Raw genomic sequence first — 25,379 nt, 5'->3', positions numbered from 1 at the left:
AAATAAAATTAGAAATATAATTGTATTTAAAAATTTTTTAATATAATTGTGAAAAAAAATGATTAAAATTTGATAGAATATCCCTTTTGCTATATTTTTTTTTAGTAATGTGAACTTTTTACTTTTAATAATTCCTTTACAGCACATCAATATCACTATGATTGTGATGTAATGATAACAAAAGTATTGCAATACAATGAAAATATAATGAACCAATAAAAGGTCAAGCATTGACCTCATAGGTCAAGTATAATCATCATATATTGGAGAAAATTTTAGCATACAATAAATTTCGATCTAATTTATTCACTATTTAGTTTTAATTTATTCGTACTTTTTACTTTTGAAAACATAAAAGCATTTTACAATTCGTTAATTTTAAATTGATCGTTTTTGTTTTTTCGTCTCAATTCTTTGAATTAATTTCATTTTCATCTGAATGCATCAAATTGTATTGCATAAAATTCAAACTTATTCTACAATTAAAATAATTTAAAATAAGATATTGTTGAAAAAAGAAAAAAATGGGAAAAAAAAAGTGAGGAACAAAAATTTTTTGATAAGTGATTCAGAAATAAATAATAATAGCAGAAATAATAATAATAATAATAATAATAATAATAATAATGCACTCCATTCAATTGTAGTGATATAAAACTGATGAAAAAAAAATGCAAATGAAACAGAGAAAACAATTGATAACATATCAAAATATTATTACATAGAATGCAAAAAAAGATAAGTTTATATTAAAAAAAATATATATATATGTGGCACATATATAAACATAAATAATTACAAAATCAAAATAAAATATATTGAAAAAATTCGAAATTTCAAAATACTTCAAAATTTGTTCGAAAAAAAAAATCAAAATAAATTTTCTTATTTTTAAATAGATATTCAGTTGAAATTTCAAAAATTCATATTTCCTTTTTTAAAACATACAATTGATAATTCAATAATGACTAGTTTCATTTCAGTAGGTATTCCTGAATAAAGTTTATAAAGTGAGCGAACAAAAATAAGAAATAATTATTTGCTTCATTATCAGTTTACTCGAATAATAAAAACAACAATTTCTATTATCGATGAAATTCATCAATTCGAGTACTTTCTATCTCATTATTAGAAGAAGGTAAAGTAACAGATTTCGATTCAATAATTGTATGAATCGACTGCTCTTCTATATTTGAATTTAATTGATCTGATAATGTAGCAGCAGTAGTAGTAGCAGTAGCAGCACAGGAAGACATTGATTCATCTTCTGAATGTTGTTTAATGCAAAATTCAATATATTCCTATAATAAAAAAAAAAAAGAAAAGTCAAAAATCATCAAACAAAATAGGAAAAAAAATTAATTAAAACATAAACATTGAAAAAATTTTATTTTAATTAAAAATAAAAAAGTATAATAAATATAAGAATTATGTATTGCCTTCGAATAAATTATGTAACATTTTTTTTTTTTTTTTGCATCAATCAGTGATTTTTAAAAAAGATATTCTAACTTTAAGGCTAAAATAGTTATTAAAATTAACTTAATCATTTACTACTAATATAATCATATCATAAAGAGGAAGTAATATCGAATTTACTTTGCTAGAATCTGGCAGCTCTTCATCACCCAGAATAATTCTCGGTTCCTCTCCCATATCACTATGACCACTTGGCACTTCATCTCCAATATCACTTTCATTGATCGGAGCTGATTCTCCAGCACCAGTAACCATAACTTGCTAAAAAATAAAATGCTATATTCAAATATTTACAAAAATTTTATTAGTCATATTAGACAATAACTATTTCAATAATTTAAATAGTACAAATTTCAACAACTCATTTTAATATTTATAGCAAATAATAAAATAAGCAAACAATGAGCTCAAAAAAAAAGGACTCGTTTTTTATTGATTTATAAAAAAAAAAATGAAGAAGTATTTATTTATTAAATAGAATTTGAAAATATTTAAATTTAAATTCATCAAACATATTTTAATTCAAAGAAAAGAAAACTCTTACCTCCTCATATTCTTTAAAAATATCATTTTGTTGACGTAAAAAACTTTCTTTTGCTCTTCGTAAGGTTGTTGTTGGTGTAACTGTACCACTGTACGGTGGTTCCATATTATCATCATCAACTAAATCATCATTTTCCACATGATGACCATCACGTGTTTCAGAAAGATCATTATCACAAAAATGACTCTGAAAAGAAGAAAAGAAAAAAAAAAATATCAAAATAAAGGAAGAGAAAAGGAAAAAATGATAGCAAAATAAACAATTTACAATAATCAAATATATCCATTATTTATCATTTGAACAAATCTAATATTTTTATTAATTATTATTTTCCCTCAATATCTGTATTACTTACTAGAAAAAAAAAAAAAAAAAAAACAATGTGCCTATCAGTTTAAACTATAAAAATAAACAAAAAAAGAAAATAGTAAAATTTTTTATTACATAATAAAATTTAAAATAACGATATCTAACATGCGCAAAGAATCTCTCAAAAAAAAACAATAATACATTTCATTTAAAATAATTCGGAATGTTAATGCAATATTTATCAGAAAGTCGTATTGTAATAAATCTTAATTAAAATACAATTTATTGTTTAAAATAGAAAAACTCTAATTTTTTTAAAGGTAAAGTATCGTAAATAAAAAAAAAAAAAGAAAACCTTATTAAGTTGAGATTCATCTAAATTAATTGCATCAGTTATTGATGTATATTCTTCATGTCGTCTTGCACGCCTTACACCATCTGTTACACTAAACGAGAGAAAAAGAAAAATGAAACATAAAATACAAACAAAAAATTCTTTTCAAAAATTACTGCAAAAAAAAAAGAAAAAAAAAATGTTTTAAATATTTTGATAGAAATTTTGTCAACAAATCTATGATATTAATCTTTTAGCTAAATAGTGCAAAGAAAATGATTTGAAAAAAATTTTTTTTACCATGCATTCTTTCTAATAACAGAATTATCATTTCCACGACTCAATATAGCTGGATTCAGCGATAATAAACTTCCAAAACGACCAGAAGCAACACTACAAATAAATTTTAAATCACTTATAATAAATGGTATATGAATTTCATTAATATACTATAGTACTTCAAACTTATATCTGTACAATATTCATCCATGAATTTCAACCAAAGACAATATCCAAGTTTAGCACAAAATTTTCATATTAAAAAAAAAAAAAAAAACTTTTTTAAAATATAAATTTAGCATTTTTTTTTAACATTTATATCTAATTATTAATATATTAGCTTAATTGTTAAAATAATTTCATAGTTGATACTAGTAATTTCATTCGGATGAAATACATTTGGTAAAATTAATATAAAGCACAGAAAATTTCAATAATACAATATAAGAAAATTTAATTCACAATCAGAATTCATCTTTAGCATATACCTTTCTACACTAGTTTGTGAACTAGCCTGAATTTCCACACAACTTGTTACTGTTGTCGTACGAGCACGCTTTCTTGGAGCAGCTGGGCGAGCTAAAAAAGAAAAATTATTTATTATTTCTTCAAATATCTACAAAAGAGTTACTTTTCATAATCAAAGAGTTGCTTTTCATAATCAAAAGAGTTACTTTTCATAATCAAAAGAGTTACTTTTCATAATCAAAGAGTTGCTTTTCATAATCAAAGAGTTACTTTTCATAATCAAAGAGTTATTCTATAATCAAAATAAGAAATAATAAATGAGAAAAAGATGAAAGGAAAATTGATATCATTTCTATTCACTCTTACCAACTCAATTTCTAATCATTTCCTATTTTCAATCGCTATAATTGATAACAAATTAATAATTACAGTTTTGAGTACTTTAATCATATTTTGTAATTCGATAGATTCAATCATATTTATAATTTGATGTCAAAAAATCTTCGTATCCATGATGATGAAAAAGAGACATGAAAGTAAAAAGAAATGAAAGCATAGAAAGTTTAAACTATTCTACAATAAAATGGTTACAACTGCGATGAACTCGGCATAGTAATGCTAATGATAATAATTGTGATAAAAGATATAAGAATGATAATGATAAGACTAAATATATTATAACCAGTAAAGTTATTACCTGCTTCTTCGGTTGTACTTTGATAACAATTTCCCAAAGATTCAGTTTTCAGCTAAAATAAATTCACTATGCAAATTTACAATCATAAATTATATCATCGTTTGAAAAAACAATCAAATAATTTTACATCACTCATTTTATAGCATATACATTCTTGAAATTACTCTAAATTTTAAAAATACAAAAAAAATACAACTTGAAAAAAATTTTTTTTTCTTTACATAATAATGTCATTCTTTGTTTTTTATTTTTCATCTAAATGTTTTGTAACTACAGTATATTCAAAATCTTTTTTCTTGTTAAATTTGATAAACTTTATCACTTAGCAAAAAATTAAATTAAAATAAAATGAAATAAAGGATATGAAAAAGAGAGGGAGAAAAAAAAAAAAACTTACTCTTTCTTTTTTTGATAAGTAATCAGTATTTGAAAGATCTGCTAAATCGGTAGTATGTGATAAATTTGCCTGATTATGTTCATCTGTTGATGAGCTTGGTTGTGTTGATGATAACGAGAAACTACCACTATCTGGTTCTGATACCTTTTGAATCAGATATGGTTGTGCGTTAACTATTTGACGCATATAATCAAGCATTTCATGCTAAAAAATTAATAATTTTTTATTTCATTTTTAATTTTTTCTTTTTTGTTAATATTTTCTTTTTTTACTAACAATAAATGTAAATTACTATTTTTTGCAAAAAAAAAAGAACGATCAAATTATTCATTTTAATCTGAGTGAGTTATAGAAATAATGATAGAGAAGATGTATTGTTAAAATATGAAAAATAAATATTTTAGTATATTTATACAATATCATATTTGTCTGTCATACAAAAAATATAGAAGCGATAAAAAAAAAAAGAAAAAAATTCCTTCTTTTTTTAAATAACTAATCAGTTTTTCTTTTTTTTTCTTGAAAAATTTGAATAAAGAATGGATAAATGAATTGAATAAAATGATTTTGTGATAAAACACTTTAAGCTTATTTCAAAGTTGTGTTATATTCATAATCTATAGTAAAATTGTTTGTTGTGTTATCAAAATTTAAATTTATAATGAAATGAAAAAAAAAAAAAAAAAAAGCATACCTGTCTACTTTCTATAATTTCCAAACGACGATCTAAATTACGTACTGTTGTTTTCAGAATTGATTCCTTACTTGCAAGATCATTCAATCGAACAAGTATAAGATCAGCTCTAAAAGGAATCAGAAATAATGATAACATGCAAAAGTACTAACGAAAATGATTTTAAAATTAAAAATTTCATTTAAAAAAGTGAAAATTTAAAAAACTGCATATTTTAATTTCTTAGATAAAAACATCTTTTTCTCTGCAAACTTTACAAATTATAAAATGTCATCAAATACTAAATAAAAATTTGAGTTTCAACTTTAAAAATACAAAAGAAATTTTTTGAAAATACAGTTTATTAAATATTAAACGAAAAATTCTTTTTCTTTTGTATTAAAAGATACAAGAAAAAATATAAAAATTTGAATCTCAAATTTAAAAAAAAAATGACAAAGAATTCATTTCGTTTAAATATTCTCATATCAAATATATAAAATTTTAAACTATAAAATTAATAATTTATTGAGAAAAATGCACAAAGAGTTATCTAAATTTTTGCTTTTCAAATCAACTGATAATTATAACAATTAATTGTATCAATAAGTAAATGAAAATAACAGACTGCAATGCTATGAATTAAAAAATTAATTTTAAATCGTATAAATTAGATAACAAATATAAGACACCTAGTATAAGAAATTCATGATCCTACATTTCAATCAATTCTCGTTTCAAATGTAGAAAAATAAAATAAAATGCAGTATTATCAAGACATATCTTAATGTTCATATCGACTTAACAGAATATTAAAAAACTAAGTTTCTTTGAAAAAATTTGTTTACGATCATATTTACGATCAATTCTTATAATTTCAACTTTTTTTGCAAGTAAAAAAAAAAAAAGAAAAAGAAGAAAGTAGAAGAACTTAATGAGATCAGTGATAATTTATTGATAATATTACCTATCTGCAGTTCGATGAATCCTTTCTTCGGTTGATGTACTCCTTTCATAGTCTTTTTCACGAGCTAAATCTCCCATACATTCTTCTTCAAAATCATGTATTTTCTCCACTTGATCAGCATTCAAAAATAACTCTGTAAATTGAAAATCAAATTGAGAGTAATTCTCTGTCAAATGATAAAAATATTAGCTTAAATTTATGACGATTAGCCAAATTTATATGTATACATAGATAATTTATTGAAAATAGCATTAATAAATATGTTAAAATTAACTGCAATAAGTTTATAAATCAATAAATTAAAAAAAAGAAATAATTCAGTAATTTCAACATTTTTATGTATCTAAAGCAAATTTATTCAATATTAATATAAAAGAATTATTTATTCTTGCATATTTGTCATAGGTTTCCAATTTGTTGCACAACTATACGAACTTACTTAATGCAAAATCAAAAAGTTTCGAATTCGTTTTTGTCGTAAGTTTTGAATTTGCTGTGCAATTTCTGAAATAACAAATCATTTTGTATGGTATCATCCAAATATTTTTGCTATAATAAATTCCTCTCTCATACAGAAAAAAAAATGGAGCTTATAATAATAGTTTTATTAAACAAAAAGATAAATAATAAGACATAAACATTCTTTAAAAATAAAATTTTTTCCTTAACTAAATAATATTACTTTTTTATCAAATTATATCTTCGTTATCAAAAAAGAACTACAAAACAAATTGAAATGAAAACTGTTCTTAGATGTAAATATAAAAATTACCTCTTAGTCTTAATACATTTAAAAATCATCCATAAATAATAGAGAGGTGTAAGTGGAGGAGGAAGGAATGGTGTACTTTCATACTCCATTACCTGTCGATAACGTTGAAAAAGCCAAATCTCTTTTGAAACACGATCCGTTTTTTCAAAAATGTTACTGTAAACAAAAACAAAAAATAAAGTATTTAAATATTCGTATTTAAAATTCATATACCAAATAAAGTTACTAAAAAACAATCAAATCATTATTTTACGTAAAACATATTTAATCAATAAAAAATACTTAATATATTATTGTTCCACAAAAACAACTTATGAGTAATAATAATGTAAACAAACTTGAAAATTGCCAGAAGCATGCTCATCAGTAAAATATTAGCAATGAGCAAAAAACCTGTCATCAATAATGGTGGTACCCAATAACCATGCGGACATGTCTCATCTACAAACAATAATCACTTTTCAATCATAAACAATCAATACTTAATTTTAAACAATTAAATAGAAATTAAATTAGTGATGTGAATTTTATATAATTTCAAATACTAACCAAAACGTGTTCCATTATATAAATCACTGATTGCAATACCTTTCTCAATATGTGTATCCCAAGCTGAAAGTATTATTAACTTTGATATAGATAACTTTGACTCATATATTTCAAATAATAAGTTACTAAAGCAATTATCAAAAACAAAAAAATAAAATAAACAATCTTAACATAAAGAGCTTTATAATTTTGTGAAATTCAAATAAAATTTCGAATAAATTTTGAAAGAAAAAAAAGAAACCTCCATCTCCACATGTATCAATTTCTCCAGCATATACTTCTCCATAAAGCATAAAATATGGCTTATAAAAGATATTTCGTAAAAGAAGCCAATGCCAACTTTCATTGGGATAAGTAATTGACTGTCGAGCCAAACCGAATGCTAACATTGAAACAAATAATAGTACAATGATATATAGCATATTTTGAATCTAAAAAAAATTTAAAAGTTAATTTCAGCCATATGTAGTAATTTCACTCAAAAATTAGAATAAATATTAAATATTATCATTTGCATATTTGGTAGTGATAAAAAATTTTGATTAGAAAAGATGAAATAAAATAAAAATTAAACAAAAAATAATTTTAAATGAATTATCAATGATAAATTATACCATTTTTCCAGCCATAGTAATATAAGGTCCCATACGAGGATGAACACTTATAAAATCTAACAATTTAATAGACCAAAGCATCGAATTACACGCTAACACTACCCTTCCAATTGCTCTAAATATGAATAAATATTTAAAAAGAAAAAAAAAATCATTTGCTAAATTTTGAAAAATTCTTTAAAAAAACTTTAAAAAAAAAGAAAAACTAAAGATAATTTCATCGTTTAAAATTATCAATTGATGCTAACCTTACTGATTTATGTTTTACATCCAGGCGTAATCCAAATCCAATCAAATATGTTGCAACGGCTAAAGTTGCTAATAAATTCCATGTATTATTGAAAAAATATTTAGCCTTTTGAGCAAATGATTCTGGTTCGGACATAATAAACTGAAACAAAAACTATTAACAAAACACGCACAAAAAAAAAAAGAAAAAATTTCTTTTCATAAACAAAAAAAAAATTTTTCACTTCCTATAAGTAATAATAGCTCAATAATAGTTGAAGCATATAATCGAACAAAAATTATGATAATTTAAAAGAAATCATTATTATCTGACCATTTAATCATTAAATGCCAAACAAAATCCAAGAAATCCATGCGATTTTGAACTTTCAATTTCACTTACTTTTAATTTTTAAAGAAGAAATGATTGGACGAATTAAACATAAAAAATGTTATAGATGTTGCACGCTAATTTAATTAACTAAATTAAAATATGGATTGTTTCTAAAATATCATAAATCTAATAATAATTCTGTCAAAAAAAAAAAATTTAATTTTATGAAATTTGAAATTACATCAATAACTATCAAACAAAAAGTTACCTTACGCAAATGCTCTAAACCAAATACAGTAACATATGCAAAAACAAGCCATTCCAGCCATGTTGGCCTAATTAATGTTCTAACCAGTAATGTATAAGCAAAGCAACATAAGAATACACAAAAAGTAATCGCCCATGCCCAAAATGTTGTAATTGGAGCGACATAAAATTCGTACATCTTTCGGCGAAATTTGATCGGCCTCTAAAAAAAAATGAAATTTCAATATAACTGCTTTAAATTGAATTGTAAAAAAAAAACTTTAAAAATTTAAATTAAACTTTTAAGAATGATTATATTCACCACTTTGCATAAGCACAAATACTACTTCATTTCCAACCTTTCAAATGTTTATTTCATATTTTAATATCGTCTTTTTTCTTTGCTACTTTTTTTTTTTTTGTTCATATTATGACTAATTGTTAGTTATGCTAAATTTCTGCTATACATTCAATCAAAAGTTTCAATTAATATGAGAAATAAACTTTACATACTGAATTATATACCATCATTTACCACCTAAGTCAAATTTAATGATGGATTTACTTTAATGAAATGTATAATAAGCTGAATTTTAAAATAGTCTATGAACATTTAAAAACACTTTAAAAAGTAATTTTAACAGTTACAATTCTGAACACAAATAAAAATTTTTTTTAACAGGGAAAAAAAAAATCAAATGCTGACCATATGAGGAACAGTTTGCCCAGCTATTGTAACCATTTTAGAAAGTGATGGAGGTGCAGACTTGTTGCCATGATCGGATGAATCAAATTTACGTTGCAAATTTTTACCTTTCATTATTCCACAAACACAATTTGTTAATGATGAGCAAGTTTCTCGATGAGTTATACGTTCTTCTAAAATTTCGAATAATTTCCATATATGATATAAACAATTTACTTCTGAGTATTAAAAAAATAATTAATGTAATATCTCAAACATTTTAAAATAGTAATTTTAACATTCAAGAATGAATTTAGACATTTGACAATCTAGAAATGGTTTCTTCTATTAATTTAAAAAAATTGTAATTGAAAAGACATAAGTTAGGCTTACTTAAAAATAATAGGTATGCATCAAAATTACTTTTACTTGTGGAAATTTGCTTTGGCGGAGTTTTACGTGGTGTAATTCCAGCTTGTTGCTGCTGACTGATTCGACTTTGGATTGATGTTATTGATCTGCTTCGAGCATGATTTCTAGGAGAATTGAATACAGTTCCTAAAAAAAAAAGTTGCACCTAATTTTAATACCAAAAAAAAAATTAAATATTAGTACTAAATTTTGAAGAAAATAAAAATGAAATGAACAAAAAATGACAAGATACATATATTATATATGTTATAAATTGATTTCATACAAAATTAAAACATGAATGTATTTTTAAATTACACAAATTTAAATGTAAATAGAGAATATGTTAATGAATGATCAATATAATAATAGCAGTAATTTTTTCCTCTTAAAACAGGTTTAACTAAACAATATATTTTTTAAATTACATATGGCTTAAGGTAAAGTATTTTTAAATATCACTTAATGTATGTTTATTTAAAACAAAAAAAATCCGCCCAATATTAAACCTATTCCTGTCCATAATTAGATTAATCATTAAAATTAAGTAAATTAAAAAACAATATAATGAAATAATCAACCTGCACCATTAGTTACAGCTAATATGCTGTTGACATTTGAAATTTCGATAATTTCATGTGGTGACGTTATATTTCCACCATTTGACATCGAACTACCATCTTTAAGATGAGGTCGAGTACGTTTTCGTCTACCCTGGAATAGCTTTAAAAAAAAATTGATAAAACTTGTTTGAAAATAATACCATTTTAAATATCCTACACGTTTTCATAAGTACTTTTCATTACAACATATATTTGTGATATGCAAATTAATATAGTTGTGCATATGTAAGTTAATATCACCTGTATCACTTCCAAATCAGTAATCAAATATCATCTAAAGCAATCAAAAGCGTTAAACAAATTTTAAACAAAGACAAATATAGCGTTTTTTTTCCAATATGAATCGATCTTTATCTTTAAAGCAATTAAATATATTTTAATCATTATTTATTTACTTTCAACTAAACAAACTACCAATCTAAAGTTGTATGATTCCATTGACTTTTACACATATTTCAATTACAATAAGTTAAAAATTACCCCAGCTAAATTCATTGACTGTGTACTTTCTGCTGAATTTCTTCGCCTTTCTCCATCTTGTTCATTCTAAAAACAAAATGATAAATTGTTTTTTGAAATATTTGCATGTTCCGCTAAACAAATTCAAAAAACAATCGTCTAATGTATTTCAGAAATTAAATTATTATAAAAAAAAAGAGTTATAAATTAACAAATCTTACTGAAGAAAAAGTCTTCTTACAAAACTCAATACTCAATCATTTTCGAATTATGTAATTTTGCTTATTAAAAGATAAAAAAAATTCATACATCCTGAAATTCATCATCCGAACTGAAATCCGAATCTGATGATGAATCAGTTCCAGAACTGGAACTAGAACTGGAGCTATCATTGAGATCATTTTCATGCTCTGCTGCAGTTTGCGGTTGCAGCAATAATTCTTCGCGTGATTTGAATTCCAACAAGAATATCGTTAATGGACAAAAGAGACCAAATAATACTTTCAGATTGGAATGACTGAAAATTTCCGATAAAATTTTCTACCAATGAACAAAATAAAGCAAAAGAAAAAAAGAAAAAAAAAAGAAAGATGAAAACTTAAAAAAAGAAAAAAGACTTCATCTAGTGGTTTTAAAATAAAATATAAAGAAAAATAAAATGCTATCGAAAATAAATCATGTAACTGTTTAAAACAATGTTGAAATTTTTCTTAAAAAAAGAATTAAAAAAAAACGAAAAAAAAAAAAAAAAAGAGAACAAAATAATTTCTTACCTACGCATTCTTAGACCACCATGCCACAAATCAGCTAATAGAATTTGACAGCTGAAATATATCAGAAAAGTTAATAAAAAAAAAGAAAAATATTATCAATCTAATTGAATGCATCACTTTAAACGTTCGTTTGGTAATTTGGTCTATTAATAAAAATATGCACGCATCAAACTGATCTCATCAAAATATAATATATTAATTATTATTTTTTTTTTTTTGGTTAAATTATTAACAATATGTATTTGTCATTTTACAACAATAAAAATTTGAAAAAAATAATAGCAAACTTTTACCATGGATGAGCTAAAAATTGTTTATTATTGACCATTACAGCAAGCGAAAGACAAGTTTCATTCCCCCAACTGATTAATTCATAAGTAAGTAACTGAAGTGTTCGTGCATCATCGTGGTTGTAGCAATGTTCCAGTAGTGATAACGAAAGTTTACGAAAATCCCTTTGAAAAAAAAAAAAAAAAAAATTAATGTTTATTATATTAAAGTGATAAGATTTTATTTGGACTTGAATAAATCCTAAGAATGAAAATATAAGAAATATTTAATTTATCTAGTTCAACATTATATAGTCATTTAACCCAGTGAGTTAGTACTGAATAATAAGCACTTTTTCTTCTTTCTTTTTTTTTGAAAAAATACATTTTATAATAAATGTTACTCAAATATATTTGAAACTCAAACATTACTGTTTAACATTCTAATTACTAGCACAATTGCACATGAAAATTTTCAATAGCTACATGTATTCACGATATAAATATATTTAGTAGAACCGAATTTCAGCACAAAAATCAAAACAAAAAATTTGAAACATAAATTAATCAACATAAAAACTCACTCTGCATGATTCTTTAATTCTTCACAAATTTCAACTTCTAAATAATCTTCTGCAGCTTCTTTTGCTAAGCTCTTGTACAATCGACATGCTACCAATGCCTGTAAAACTCCACAGAAATTCTATTATTTTACAGTTTTACTCACATGCTTACATACATATATTTTTTTACTTATATTTTTTAACCAATAATGAAGTTAAGTTTAGATATACACAATTTTCTCGAAACAATTCTTAGAAATAATTGTAAATACCACAAAATCAAGAAAAAAAATAGAAATTTCATAGAGCTTTTTGAAATACCAATTGTAAAAAAAAATGCCGTTTTAAAATGATATAAATGCTAGTTTTCAATTAACAAGAAGACAAATCAGACCAAATTCTTAAATTTAATCTAACATATAACAAATAAAATGAACCTTTGCCATAGCTTCTTCACCATGTTGCCACATACATAATGCCATTTCTTGTCGTTTGGTTAAAACAGCCCAAACAAGAAGTTCATTAAATGGATATTTGAAATCATCCACATCTTTTTCCGTATCCGAACATAAAGATTCTGAAAATATAAAGCCATCAACAATTTTATCACAATTCATTAAATTAAATTTGTCAAATGTACAAATGGTTAAAAAAGAGAAGAAATACCACAAAACTCCGAAATGCTATGTACAATATTACACAATTAATAATTTTATTACAGTTCTAAGATGAAATTATCAAATTTTACAAATGGTAAAGGTAAGAAAAAGAAGTACTACAAAATTCCGAAATGCTATCCACAATATTACATAATTACAACTGATTCTTACCATTTTCGATATCAATAACTGTTTCTTGCACGGCAACCGGTTTCGGTGGTGCCATTATTCCAAAATTACTTGCTGGATTCTGGAAATTTACATTCTTCCAATCATTTCATCACCGAAGTTTATTGTTAAAGTAAAATAAAACGGAACTAATAACTTTGAAAATTTAGAATTATATATGCTAAAAACATACATCTCGCCTTGAGCGCCATAATATATGATGACTTAGTGCACGATTTCCAGAATATGCAGCCAAAACAGAATCCGTAACAAGATTATCCGGATTTGCCAATGGTGTAACAAATCCATCAGATATGAAGGAATCTCGCATACTATCTTGATTTTGTTTCCGAAGTTTCTTAAAAAAAAAAAAAAAAGAAAAAAGAGAAATAAAATTGGAAACTTTTATAAATTTTAAACATAGTGAAAATGAAGGATAATTTTTAAAACTAATTGTGCTAAAAATCAAACATATGAAAAAAAAAAAAAAAAAATAGTAATAAAAAATAAAGGTAGCCAGGAATGTATGCTAGCTATTATTAGCTTTGCATTCCAAAAATTAATAACTATATACCTTTAATTTATTCCTATAAAGAAGATATTTAGAACGGAATGGTTCTGTTGTATACGATGATTTATAAGCATAACCCATAAGTTTTTCAATTGCAAGACCAATGTGAGGTAGCCGATAACGATATCCGTCACGAATTTTAACCACATCACGTACTACGTAGAAAAGTGTATTAGGCGGTCCTTTATCCTAAAATTGCTTATGTCTTAAAATACTGAATGATATTAAAATTTAATAATAATTTAATCCATTACATCATGTAAAAAAAATATATCATTCCATTTCTAAGCCTATTAATTGATGATGAATTCAATTGTATGAAATTATGTGAATAGTATAAAAAGAAAAAGCTGATTTATGGACTTTTCTGGAATTAGAAAAGAGAAAGTAGTCTATTGCAAATTATGAGGCAGTAAGCGAATGATAAATTAACACCTGTTTGTTTCTCACAAATTTAACCTCTACAAATTCATAATTTAATAGTTTCATTTCTAAAAGTCTTAATCACTGAGATATATTCTAACAAATATCTAATCTGAATAAATCAATTTATACTGTTTGATAAGAATAATCAAACAAAAAATATATATATATATATCAGCTGCTATTGTAAGAATAAGGAATTTTCCCTTACCGTATTATATAACTCTTCTAGTCGACCAATGGTTAAAAAGTTACCCATACTCACGCCATTTTCAAGCAATAAACGAACAAAATCAACTCGATCATTTATTAAAGCTTCCATCATCGCATTATGGAGGGCTGTTTTTGGCCAATCCTAAAAAAATTTTAAACTTAATATTTATCATTCTAATTTTTATTTCTAATACTTTTAATGCTAATATTATATGATTTCAAAAGCATACCATTTTTCATTTAATGATAATTCATACAAACAAAAAAAGTGTTATTTGTAATATGAAATTTTTTAAAATGTTTGTTCGTGAAAATGAATTTTAATGTTTATTGCATATATTCAGAAAATTAAATACTAAACCTGTCCTAACACAAATATATCTGATCGTGCTATATCAACACGATTCCAAGCTAATGCTAATGCAAGCTGATCTGGTGCTGATAAATTCTGCTCTTTCAATAAAGCCGTCAATATTGCATGGTCAACATCTTGTTTTTGATCTTCACCCAAACGGAAAACTGTTATCTGCAATACAAAATTTTTAAAATGCTAAAAATTTTTTTTTTTTTTTAAGAAGAACTTTCGAATAATTGCTATATATCTCTTCTATCAGTAACAAGTCATTTTAACTTTTTTAAAGAGGTCCATAAAGAACAAACCGAATTAAGAAAGGCGTATAAAGAGTTGAAGTTTTTTATCTCATTATAATACATAAGAAACTTTGTTTGATAAGATCTCTTATCTCGGCATACCTTAACAAAATTACAATATCCTTTAATCTTGTTAAAAAATTTCTTCCTTTGCGAACAAAATTTAAATTTTAAAATTATTTCAAATAAAAAAAAGACCAAATGCCTTTGACGAACACACATCATCAATTGTTCTAGAAGCTTTTCTGCTGCATCATCATCATAACCAAATACAAATTGCACTAAACTGAATAACTGAGGTTTGACACGTTCAGGTAACTGTCTAAAATTAGAACATCGGAAAAAAAGAAAAAAGAAAGTGAACAGCTCTATAGATTAAGTGACAACAAAATATAAATATTTTCTAGGAAACTTAACAAACTCTAAATGATCAACTAAAGCTAAATGTATTTGAATTATTAATAGCAACTAATTAGTATATGAACATAATCCGCCTTTTCATTTAATATTATAAAAAATTTTTTAGGATGTCTATATTACAGAAGAGATAGTAGGTAATGATGTCCGAAGTGTTGACATAACGGATATAAACTTTGCAAGTAACCAAACGAAAACAGTGTTAGTGATTTGATTTGAAAATTTACAAAAAAAAAAAAAATTACCCATCTTCCTGTACATATTGATGCGCAAACGCTAACAAATCAGCTGCTCGACCACTTCCATCACAGACAACGACTGGAACTCGTGGTGACCTATAAATATTAAAAATAAATCGTTTAAATCTCTTATTTTATGCCACTTATTTGCAAGAGCACTTAGTACTCAAGTGATTAAAGCTAGTACACCTTCTGGTTCAACAATTTCAAGATGTACAAAATTGAAAATTAATCATTGACGGAAGCCTTACGACATCAGTAGCTCAATGGATAAAATTAATGTCATGTAAAATAAAAATGAAATCATAAATTTCATAATAAAACTGAATTAACATTATAGCAATTTTCTTTTTGTTTAATAATATACATCGATATAAATTAAGTATATAAGTAATCAGTAATAGATAAGAGTCACCAAACTAACCAATTAAAGAAAGTACACTTACGTGCATACGCAATCGTAAACTGCTTTAATTGTACAAGTTCCACCTTCTAAGACAACACAAACAACCGGAACACTTCGTGTTCCATTACCAAGTGTTCGTTTTTCAGAAATATATGATTCTAGTCTTTTCCTCAGTATTACATCAGCTCCATAACTAAATGATGCAGAAACATTCTACGAATTATCGTAATAATTACCAGTATCATTAGTACAAAAAAATTAAGATCGAAAGAAAAAATTAACAAGTAACACATAAAAAGAGACCGCAAATTATGCAATTTAATTTTAGTGTTATTAGAAAAATGAAATTGTACATAAAGTAAGAACTGGCTGGATTTGTTGAAAACATACCGTCCTATAGTACCATTATCAACAAGCAGAAAATATGAATGCCTATTATTCAATACAGCAAATCGACCTTTAGGAGAGAAGGAATGTGGATGATATGGGACGACTGCATCCTGAAATGAAATGTTATAAAGACAGTTATATCAAAAAAAGTGTAACAAAAATGACCAATAATTTGATAGATGAAAATTTCAGATTTAAAGAATTAAGTCCAAATTTAAATTCGAAACTTACTTGTCCCAAAAGATTGTCTCTCTTCTTTAATAAACCCCATGGAGCAATACCAATGGTGACTATTTTGGAACGAACCCGTGAAACGCTACCTGAACCATCAATTGCAGCTGCAACTTGACGAACTACACCAGCGTTGATGCCTAAATTGCCTTCATTACTAGAAAATTGAATTCATTTATTGAAAATTTTCAGCTCAAATTACCGATTGTTAAAGTTTAAACTTTTATATAATTCAAAAGAGATTGATAAAATCATTTACCTGCAGTAATAATCCATGCACCTGTAGTCTTCGCTGCTTTTAATAAACCTTTACGAAATACTCGTGCTAATTTTGGTTGTAAGCTGAAAAACTGGAATAAAAAATACTTCGAATTTTGTCAAATCCTGAAAATATTGCTCACTCTACCATTTCATACTCATTTCATCTATACAATCACTATTACTCAGTGTTCGGGCCATTATGAGCATCAAAAACTTTCTCAGTAAAAAGTCTTAGATGTGATGTCACAAAATTATGTTAAATCAAAAAAAAAAAAAATTTAAACGTCTATAATATCTCACTCAAAATCAGTCATGCCTCCATGAACTGTTATAATTAATTTTGGAGCAGGAACATTCCAAACTGATTCGAATAAATCCATAATATCAGCAGGATTTGACTCAACTGTTAACCTCAAATACTGAGCCTTATATGGATGAGGTGCACCTGAAATATTGTAATGAACTTAACATAACTTGAAAGAATGAAAAAGAATCCATCAAAATCATTCTCATTTAAATTACTGAAATGATAGTAGAGAAATGATTTTCGCTTATCGCAAAAGAACCATGCAATGATGCTATATCCATAAAACAAATTTTATAACTTATAAATTTTTTATGATTTTTATAACTGAAATACTAATTTCATTAAAAACAAAAACTATTGTCAATAGCAAAATAATAATGGTCTACCAATTGGTCCACCTGAAATATCGGATCTAAACAGTCAGATAGCAAACAATATATTTTATAAGTAATCATGTACCAACCTTGAAATTCAATTGTACCATAAGCATCGGTTGGAAATAGAGCTGTATGCTTCCTTATCGACCACTTTTCAGTAGTCTTAGTAGTAGGTTGTTTCTAAAACAAAGAAGGAAGAGAGAGAGAGAAAAAAAGAACTTTTTTAAAAACTAAGGAAAAAAAGACCATAAAATACAAAAAAAAAAATGTTCGAATTTCAACAACACTATTTGATAGAAATTTGTTTCAAAATAGATAATCTGAATTAAAGATATGAAATATTGGAAATAATATTTTAGCAAAAGTTGTTATACTTACTGATTGTCCAACCTCACTTTCACCACCAGTCATCTCTGGTTCGGCTTCTTCATCACTTCGTCCTACATTTTGAACTCTTTCAGCTGATGGAATATCCCAAGATGTTGAGCACTGTCGACTTGAGATATGAATCCGTTTCAATCTTCCACAACAACATCTAAAATATTCATTTCATTATTATATGAATTATAATATTAAAAAAAAAAAAAAGTCATTCAGTCTTCCTAAAGTATTCTTACTTTTCAGGATATCGATTACTTGGTATAAACTGAATGCATTCACGTTTTTTGAATGTTTGTTCCACCCAATTATTTTGCAACAATGACTGCAAATGAAAGAAAATAGATATTAATGTAAAAAAAAAAATAGTTTTTCAATTACATTAGAATTCTTATTATACCATCTCAGGTAAAATTGTCAATATAACCAACATATCAAATAATTTCAAATTTTAACCAGCTAAAAAATACAACCATAAAAAGTGATAATAAACTTACAGTTGAACTAGTAGCCCTTGTTCTCAAATGTATTGTGCTAGTTAATGAAGTTGGTGTTGCACATACATCTGGTGGTCCTGACGTAAAACACTTCGGTGATGCATCCTGAAATTTTTTTGTTGAAAAAGATTAATTTAATTGATCAGTTTCATAAATCAATCTTTATTACGTCACTTGTTTAAGTGACATTAGTCATTTATTTTCTTCACATATACTTTATTAAAAATGACATGAAAAAATAAGTTTTATTTATAAAATGGTTGAAATCCTAATACATCCAAATAAATAATCTAAATATTTTCTCCAAACAATCTTATCCTAATTTAGTTCTTCAAACTCATACTTCACAGTCTCACAAGAAAACCAATAAAAGAGTCAGTAAGTGTTAAGAAATCTATTGCTTAACTATAAAAGGAACTTCCAAAATGTCGTTTAAATAAATAAATTAATTAATATTATAACAATGATAACAATTTTATGCATTTCCTATAAAAAATATGTTTAAATATCAGTGCTTCATCGTATGCTTATAATTTTCTAATTTTAGGTTATTTCTACTTTTATATTTCTTTATGCAAAGTAGTAAAGTGATCATTGACAATTTCTACCTTATCTGTTTGCGCTGCGTAATTATTAGCAGATATTTTGTTTGACGCATTAACCAAAGCTAACATTTCACGCCAATCATTGCAATGAACGTGACGTGCACCGTTTCCGGATTCTTTTTTCATTTTTACGATTGGTTTCAATTTGCTATCATTACGAAGTGGTTCTAAAAATTTTTTAAAAAAAAATTATAAAAAAACAAAATAAATAAATTCATTATCAAAATCTATTTTCTTACAAAAAGTTTCAATAACATTTATTAAAGTGACTAAAAATTCTTCAATAGTTCTATTAATTAAAGAAAGAAAATAATTTTGAGTATTTTAAGTATTGTCTACTTGTTAATGAAACTCATACGATGAATGCAAGAAAATTATTTGCACAAACAAAACAATCCTTGAAATTGAAATTATGATAAATTTAATTAATAGTAATAAATAATAACAATTAATTTGTTTTATCATGAAAGATTTTAGAGAACTTTCATTGTGCGCTTTTTTTTAAAGTGTCATTCATTAAAATTCTGTCAGAAAATCAATAACTGTCAAAATTTGGATATAAATTTGTTGGGAAAATAAATGCAATTCGTGAATGAAATTTGAAAGAAACATTTCATCTTTTTTAATTTCCAATAGCAATAAATATTTAATTCAAAAAAAAAAAAATAGTAAAAAAAAAAGAAAAAAAGAGAAAAATTGAAAAAAAAAGTGTTGCATGCATAAGTTTTTGTGATATTTTTTAATGCATTTTCAATATTTCCTTTTTTTTTTTCAAATGTTTCTATTATTATGTGTCAAAATCATTCATCAATTTTCTAATTAAATATTCATAATATTTCATCTCGGAATTTCGACCTCTTTTTTTCTTTTCTCATAAAATTATAAACGATAAATAAGTATATATGTATATATATATGGATGAATAGTAAAATAAAAATCATATATATATAAAAATGTTGCATGCAAAATTGAAAAAAAGCTGCATGCATTATATATATATGTATGTTCAATCTTTATTTGTAATTTTTTTTTTCCTTTTGAATTTATGAAATAAAAATTTATGAATATAGATTAAATTTATAAATAAATAAAAAAAAAAAAAAAAAGAAAAAACTCATTCAATTGAATATACATAACCTAGAATAACAGTAATGAACGAATATGCCACAACAAAATAAAATATATTTTTATTTATACAAAATATATAAAAAAATGTAGAGAGATGATTAAAATAAAAAAATTAATGTAAGAAACAAATACGATGAAATGAATGGATAATTAATTATATCATTTGATGATATTACCGATAAATTCATTCGTTGCTGTTGTTATAGCTATTGTTGTTGTTGTTGTTGTTGTTGTTGTTGTTGTTGTTGTTGTTGTTGTTGTTACATTTGTGATATTTGTTGTACTTATTGTAGTCGTAATAGGTATAGCTATAGGATACGTTTTAAATTGCGCATATGTCACAGTATCAATGTCATCTGTAGCCAATCTAACGTAATGCATCGTCCCTAGCAATTGTACTTAAATTACATTTAATATTCCACGGCTCCAACCATATTTGAATGTGCATTTTAAATTGCGCATATGTCGCAGTATTGATGTCATCTTGGCCAAATTCTTAACAGTAGTGAATTTTAATGAATTAGCAACTAGTGTCATGCATTATTGCTTATCACTCGTTTACTACTTCACCTGCATATATTACTATCACTCTATACAATAAAGTAATGATAACAATTTAGTGATAATAGTAATAAATGATAAGAATTTTTAATATATTACATACATTTTGCCTATTATTATTATCACATTTGCTGAAGAAAAGATAACAATAATTATTTTTAGTTTTTTTTTTCTTTGTTGCATACTATTTATTATTATTAATATAGGTAACATTGATTAAGATGGAATACAGAAAAAAAAAGTGCAACAAAGATAAGTTTTAATGATAGAATATTTGAAGATTAGGATGGTTTTTTTTTTTTTCAAATCAAAATATATATATATATATAGTTATATTTATACAAAAATAAGAAAAAACACAAAATAAACAAACAAGCAAGTAAATAAATAAGCAAATAAACAAATAAAATAAATGAGTAAACAAACAAATCATGTAGTCATTTAGACAATTATATATAAGCCACATGCATAACATGAAAAACATTAACATGCATGCATGCATACATGCATTCGTATAAAGTGGATACACTTATGCAAGAAATTTAAATTTGTCTAACAGAAATTATTGATAATCTAAAGCATTCAAATTTTGAATTCTATAAATTAAAAAAGAAGAAAAAAAGTAATTTAGCTAAAATTTAATGAATGAAAGGAATGAATTTGAAGTATGGAATAAATTTCGGCTAAAATATACAATTTTTAAGACAAATTATGATTAAAATTTGAAATAAGGAAGAAAAAAGATCCTTTCAATCACGTGAGTGAAACTTTCGAGAATAACAATTTTAACATATTTTGATAAGATTTAGCTAATCTCAGAAGCGCAATACTTGTAAATAAATGAGCCTTTCAGTGTGTATATAGTGTATGTATGTATGTATGTAGTATGTATGTTTGTATATGTATGTATGTATGTAGTATGTATGTGTGCATGTATGTATGTATGTATGTATGTATGTGTGTATTTATTGATGTTAAATTTGATGATTATTAGACCTCCCACAATTTTTCTTGTTTCATTCTCTCTCTCTCCCTCTCTGTCCCTCTCTCTCCCTCTCTCTCCCTCTCTGTCCCTCTCTCTCTCTCTTTCTCGTATCTAAAAGTGATGATATCATTTCATATGAGAGAAATGGGTGCATTTAAAACTGAAAAAAAAAAAGGAAAAGTTGTGTCATTCTGCGACAACGTTCATTTTTTTTTTTCTTTTCACTTTCACATGAAAATATTGATTTATTGATTACTTTTTAGATCAGAAATAATTAAATAAATATTTAATTATCAAAAAAACAAAAAATGCTTATAATACTTCATAGACACACACATATGTATATGCTAATTTGTATGATTAAATCAACTCAATCTTTTATTTTTCTTTTTTCATTTTATGCTAATGGAAGAAAGTATTATTAATTAAATGATTTTTTTGTTTATATCAGTTAGTGCTATCTAATATTATTAATTAAATGTTCAAAATTTTAAACGGATTGTTATGAATGTTGTTTTATTTTCAGTTATGTATTTGATTGTACAATTATAATAAATAGATGATTCATTGATATGAAATAAATAGGTGAAGAAGTGGAATCAAAAATGTACATCTATTTTATTCACGTAACATTTTTCAGTAACAGTTTTGCTAAATTTAAAATACTGAAAATTTCAACTGTCTATGTGCAGAAATTGTTAGTTTTGAAGGGTACAGTATTCCCGGTCGGATTACGGTAAATGATGGTATACGATAAATATGATTTTTGTAGTGTGCCGTTACAGTAAATGATGATGATGTTAATAACAGTAATAACAAAAAATAATGACAATAATAATAATAATAATAATAATAATAATGGATAAATATAATAATAATAACAATAATAACAAAAATAATGATAAATATAATAATAATAATAACAATAGTAATAATGATAGTGACAATTATGCAATGATACATAAGTTAAACTGCATTGCTCTTTTTCTTTTATTCCAAAATTGACAGAGAAGCTTTTAATTTTAAATTTATATTTAATTCCAAATTTTAAATTTGTACTTACAATATCCCATATGTAAATAATTATATTATATATTATCAATATTTTACTAATATTATTAATGTTGAGACAATGAGATAGTGAGTTAATCAAGTATGGTAGGAGGAGAAGTTCTGGAAAGATTAACTGTTGTTTGTAATGAAACTTTAATCAGTTTAAAATTAAACTTAAAAAAAAAAAAAAAACTTAAGGTTTAATTTAGGTCCAACAATTAAGTTAATGATATTATTAGTTGCAAACAGCAAGCAAAATGCACAAACCATTTTCAGAATTTCGATGACGATGACGATGACCGCCAGATGTCGCATTACCATTTCCAGCTGCTCGCTCTCGAGTTTTTACTATTCTAAAAAAAAAAAAAAAAAAATTAATGTGTAATTTATACCACTAATTTGTATATTACTTTAAATTATTAATCATTTATTTAAATCATTAATTAAATATTATTTAAATTTTATATTATTTTGATTATGTCTAATTTTTGTATTGTTTATGTTAGTTATAAATTTAAAATTTTTTATAACACTAAAATCATTTTTTAGATGTATTCCATACTTATTCCATCGTTTTATAATGAAAGCATTTTTGACTATTTAAAAGTTACTTAAATTTATTTAAAACAATTTTGATTCTATGACAAATGTAGTCATAGGTATGTGATTAGTAAACTAATTATGTTTATATTAATAAGTAAAATCATTTTTTTTTTTTTTTTTGTACTTTATTTGATATATAATATTAATTGGTACAACAATATAATATGTACAATTGGAATTAAAATTTGTTATTTAAATCCTACACTTATATTTAATTCATAATTATATTTAATTAATTAATCACTTAGCAGTGATATATATTTGAATAATTAACATATAAAATAGATAATATATAATTGAAATAGTAATAATTTTAATAAAACAATAGATAAACATTTAAGTGATATTTAAAATAGATTCAATTTATTATTATTGTTTACCTTAATTCTAAATCTTTGACTGCTTTATCAGGATCAAGCTTCGTTTGTTTACTAGCATTAACGTATAACGTATCCGTGGAAGGGTCATGACGTTGAACTCCGCTATCTATAATTACTGAAATAATCAAAATTTTAACTTAAGTAATATATTAGAAATTGTAATGGAATATATCGATGAAAATTTTTGATTATTTTTTATTTTATTTTATTTTTCTTTTTTTTTTTTTAATGCTATAATAGTAATTTGTTGCTACCTTTTGTTGTTTTTTTTTTTCTTTTGAACTGTTAGCAAAGGAATTAAAAACAGCGATAAATTTGAGAAGAAAATGAAGAAAATTTAATTTTTATAAATTATTAAATTATCATTAATATATAAAATTAAATTCAAAATAAAATATTTCATATATAAGTTTCAAGTAGTAAATACTTTTAATAATTCCAGGTAAAAAAAAAAAAAAAAAAGGATTTAAAGTAAGTAAAAAGATACAATTTAAAATATCACAAAAAAATGAAACAATGTTAATAAATGTTTTGAAAGATTTGTTAGTTGAAAAATTTTTTATTATTTTATAAATTGGAAATTATTATTCAACAATTACAAAATTAAACTAACCAGATGGATTTGACCTTTGATTTCCAGTCCATGGTTTTAAGTATTCTTTTGTGAACATATTAATTTTTCTTTTAATTCACTTTTTTTTTTTTTTTTTTAAACCGATATCTAAAAAAGAAATAAAAAAAAGTTAAAAAGAAAAAATTGAATTTGAAAAATAAAGCAAATTTAGCAATAAAACAAGAAAAGGGATATGTATATATATACAACATTAATGCACAAAATAGAATTGTGCTTGAAATTTCTTTTTTTTCCCTTTTTTTTTTTTCTTTTTTTTAATGAAACATTTAAATTTTATTGTTTAAAATTTAAAAATTGTATTTTAAAATAAAAATTTTACCCTCTAACTGAAATTAAACTATAATCAAAAAGAAAATTATTATTAAAATTAATGTCTAACATTTAATAATTTAATGAATTAGTTCATAATTAATTATGATTTAAATAAAAAAAAAAATATATAATTTAAACTAAGATTTTAATAATATTATATAATTAATCATTTCTTAGGTGGAAAAAAAGGAAAACTAAAATTGAAAAATGCAAGAAAAAAAAAAAAAAAGGAAAGGAAAAAAGAAAGTAAAAGTTGA

General features: G+C 24.3%; 1 protein-coding gene across 4 annotated transcripts; it reads right to left on the bottom strand.

Annotated features, from left to right (window-relative positions):
• Positions 1-1,085: 1,085 nt before the first annotated feature.
• Positions 1,086-24,847, bottom strand: Bma-gon-2 (Uncharacterized protein; the record flags this gene model as incomplete). 4 transcript variants are annotated; one of them, XM_043080740.1, is made up of 47 exons in its annotated part: positions 1,086-1,301; positions 1,600-1,740; positions 2,024-2,209; positions 2,688-2,778; positions 2,967-3,059; positions 3,434-3,524; positions 4,111-4,162; positions 4,508-4,711; positions 5,202-5,310; positions 6,148-6,280; positions 6,587-6,651; positions 6,920-7,075; positions 7,258-7,360; positions 7,469-7,531; positions 7,710-7,899; positions 8,083-8,197; positions 8,331-8,473; positions 8,913-9,113; positions 9,597-9,769; positions 9,999-10,133; positions 10,568-10,709; positions 11,090-11,155; positions 11,378-11,585; positions 11,842-11,892; positions 12,135-12,296; positions 12,695-12,792; positions 13,111-13,250; positions 13,504-13,582; positions 13,694-13,858; positions 14,075-14,260; positions 14,706-14,849; positions 15,069-15,233; positions 15,557-15,680; positions 16,021-16,110; positions 16,461-16,613; positions 16,811-16,920; positions 17,042-17,181; positions 17,301-17,383; positions 17,603-17,747; positions 18,073-18,166; positions 18,365-18,521; positions 18,604-18,689; positions 18,862-18,966; positions 19,470-19,633; positions 23,461-23,546; positions 24,177-24,291; positions 24,790-24,847. In XM_043080740.1, the coding sequence occupies 47 exons, from the start codon at positions 24,845-24,847 to the stop codon at positions 1,086-1,088; spliced, it is 5,976 nt and encodes a 1,991-aa protein (XP_042936674.1). The 4 variants fall into 4 exon arrangements, with proteins under 4 accessions (XP_042936674.1, XP_042936673.1, XP_042936672.1 ...); XM_043080739.1 differs by having other exon boundaries at positions 10,005-10,133; XM_043080738.1 differs by having other exon boundaries at positions 10,005-10,133; positions 10,568-10,700; positions 24,177-24,282.
• Between the last annotated feature and the right edge of the window lie 532 nt (positions 24,848-25,379).

This window comes from Brugia malayi (assembly GCF_000002995.4).
Source record: "Brugia malayi strain FR3 genome assembly, contig: Bm_v4_Chr3_scaffold_001, whole genome shotgun sequence".
Taxonomy (NCBI): domain Eukaryota; kingdom Metazoa; phylum Nematoda; class Chromadorea; order Rhabditida; family Onchocercidae; genus Brugia; species Brugia malayi.
The sequence above is the reverse complement of the archived record's forward strand: the minus strand, read 5'-3'. Positions and strand labels throughout refer to the sequence as shown.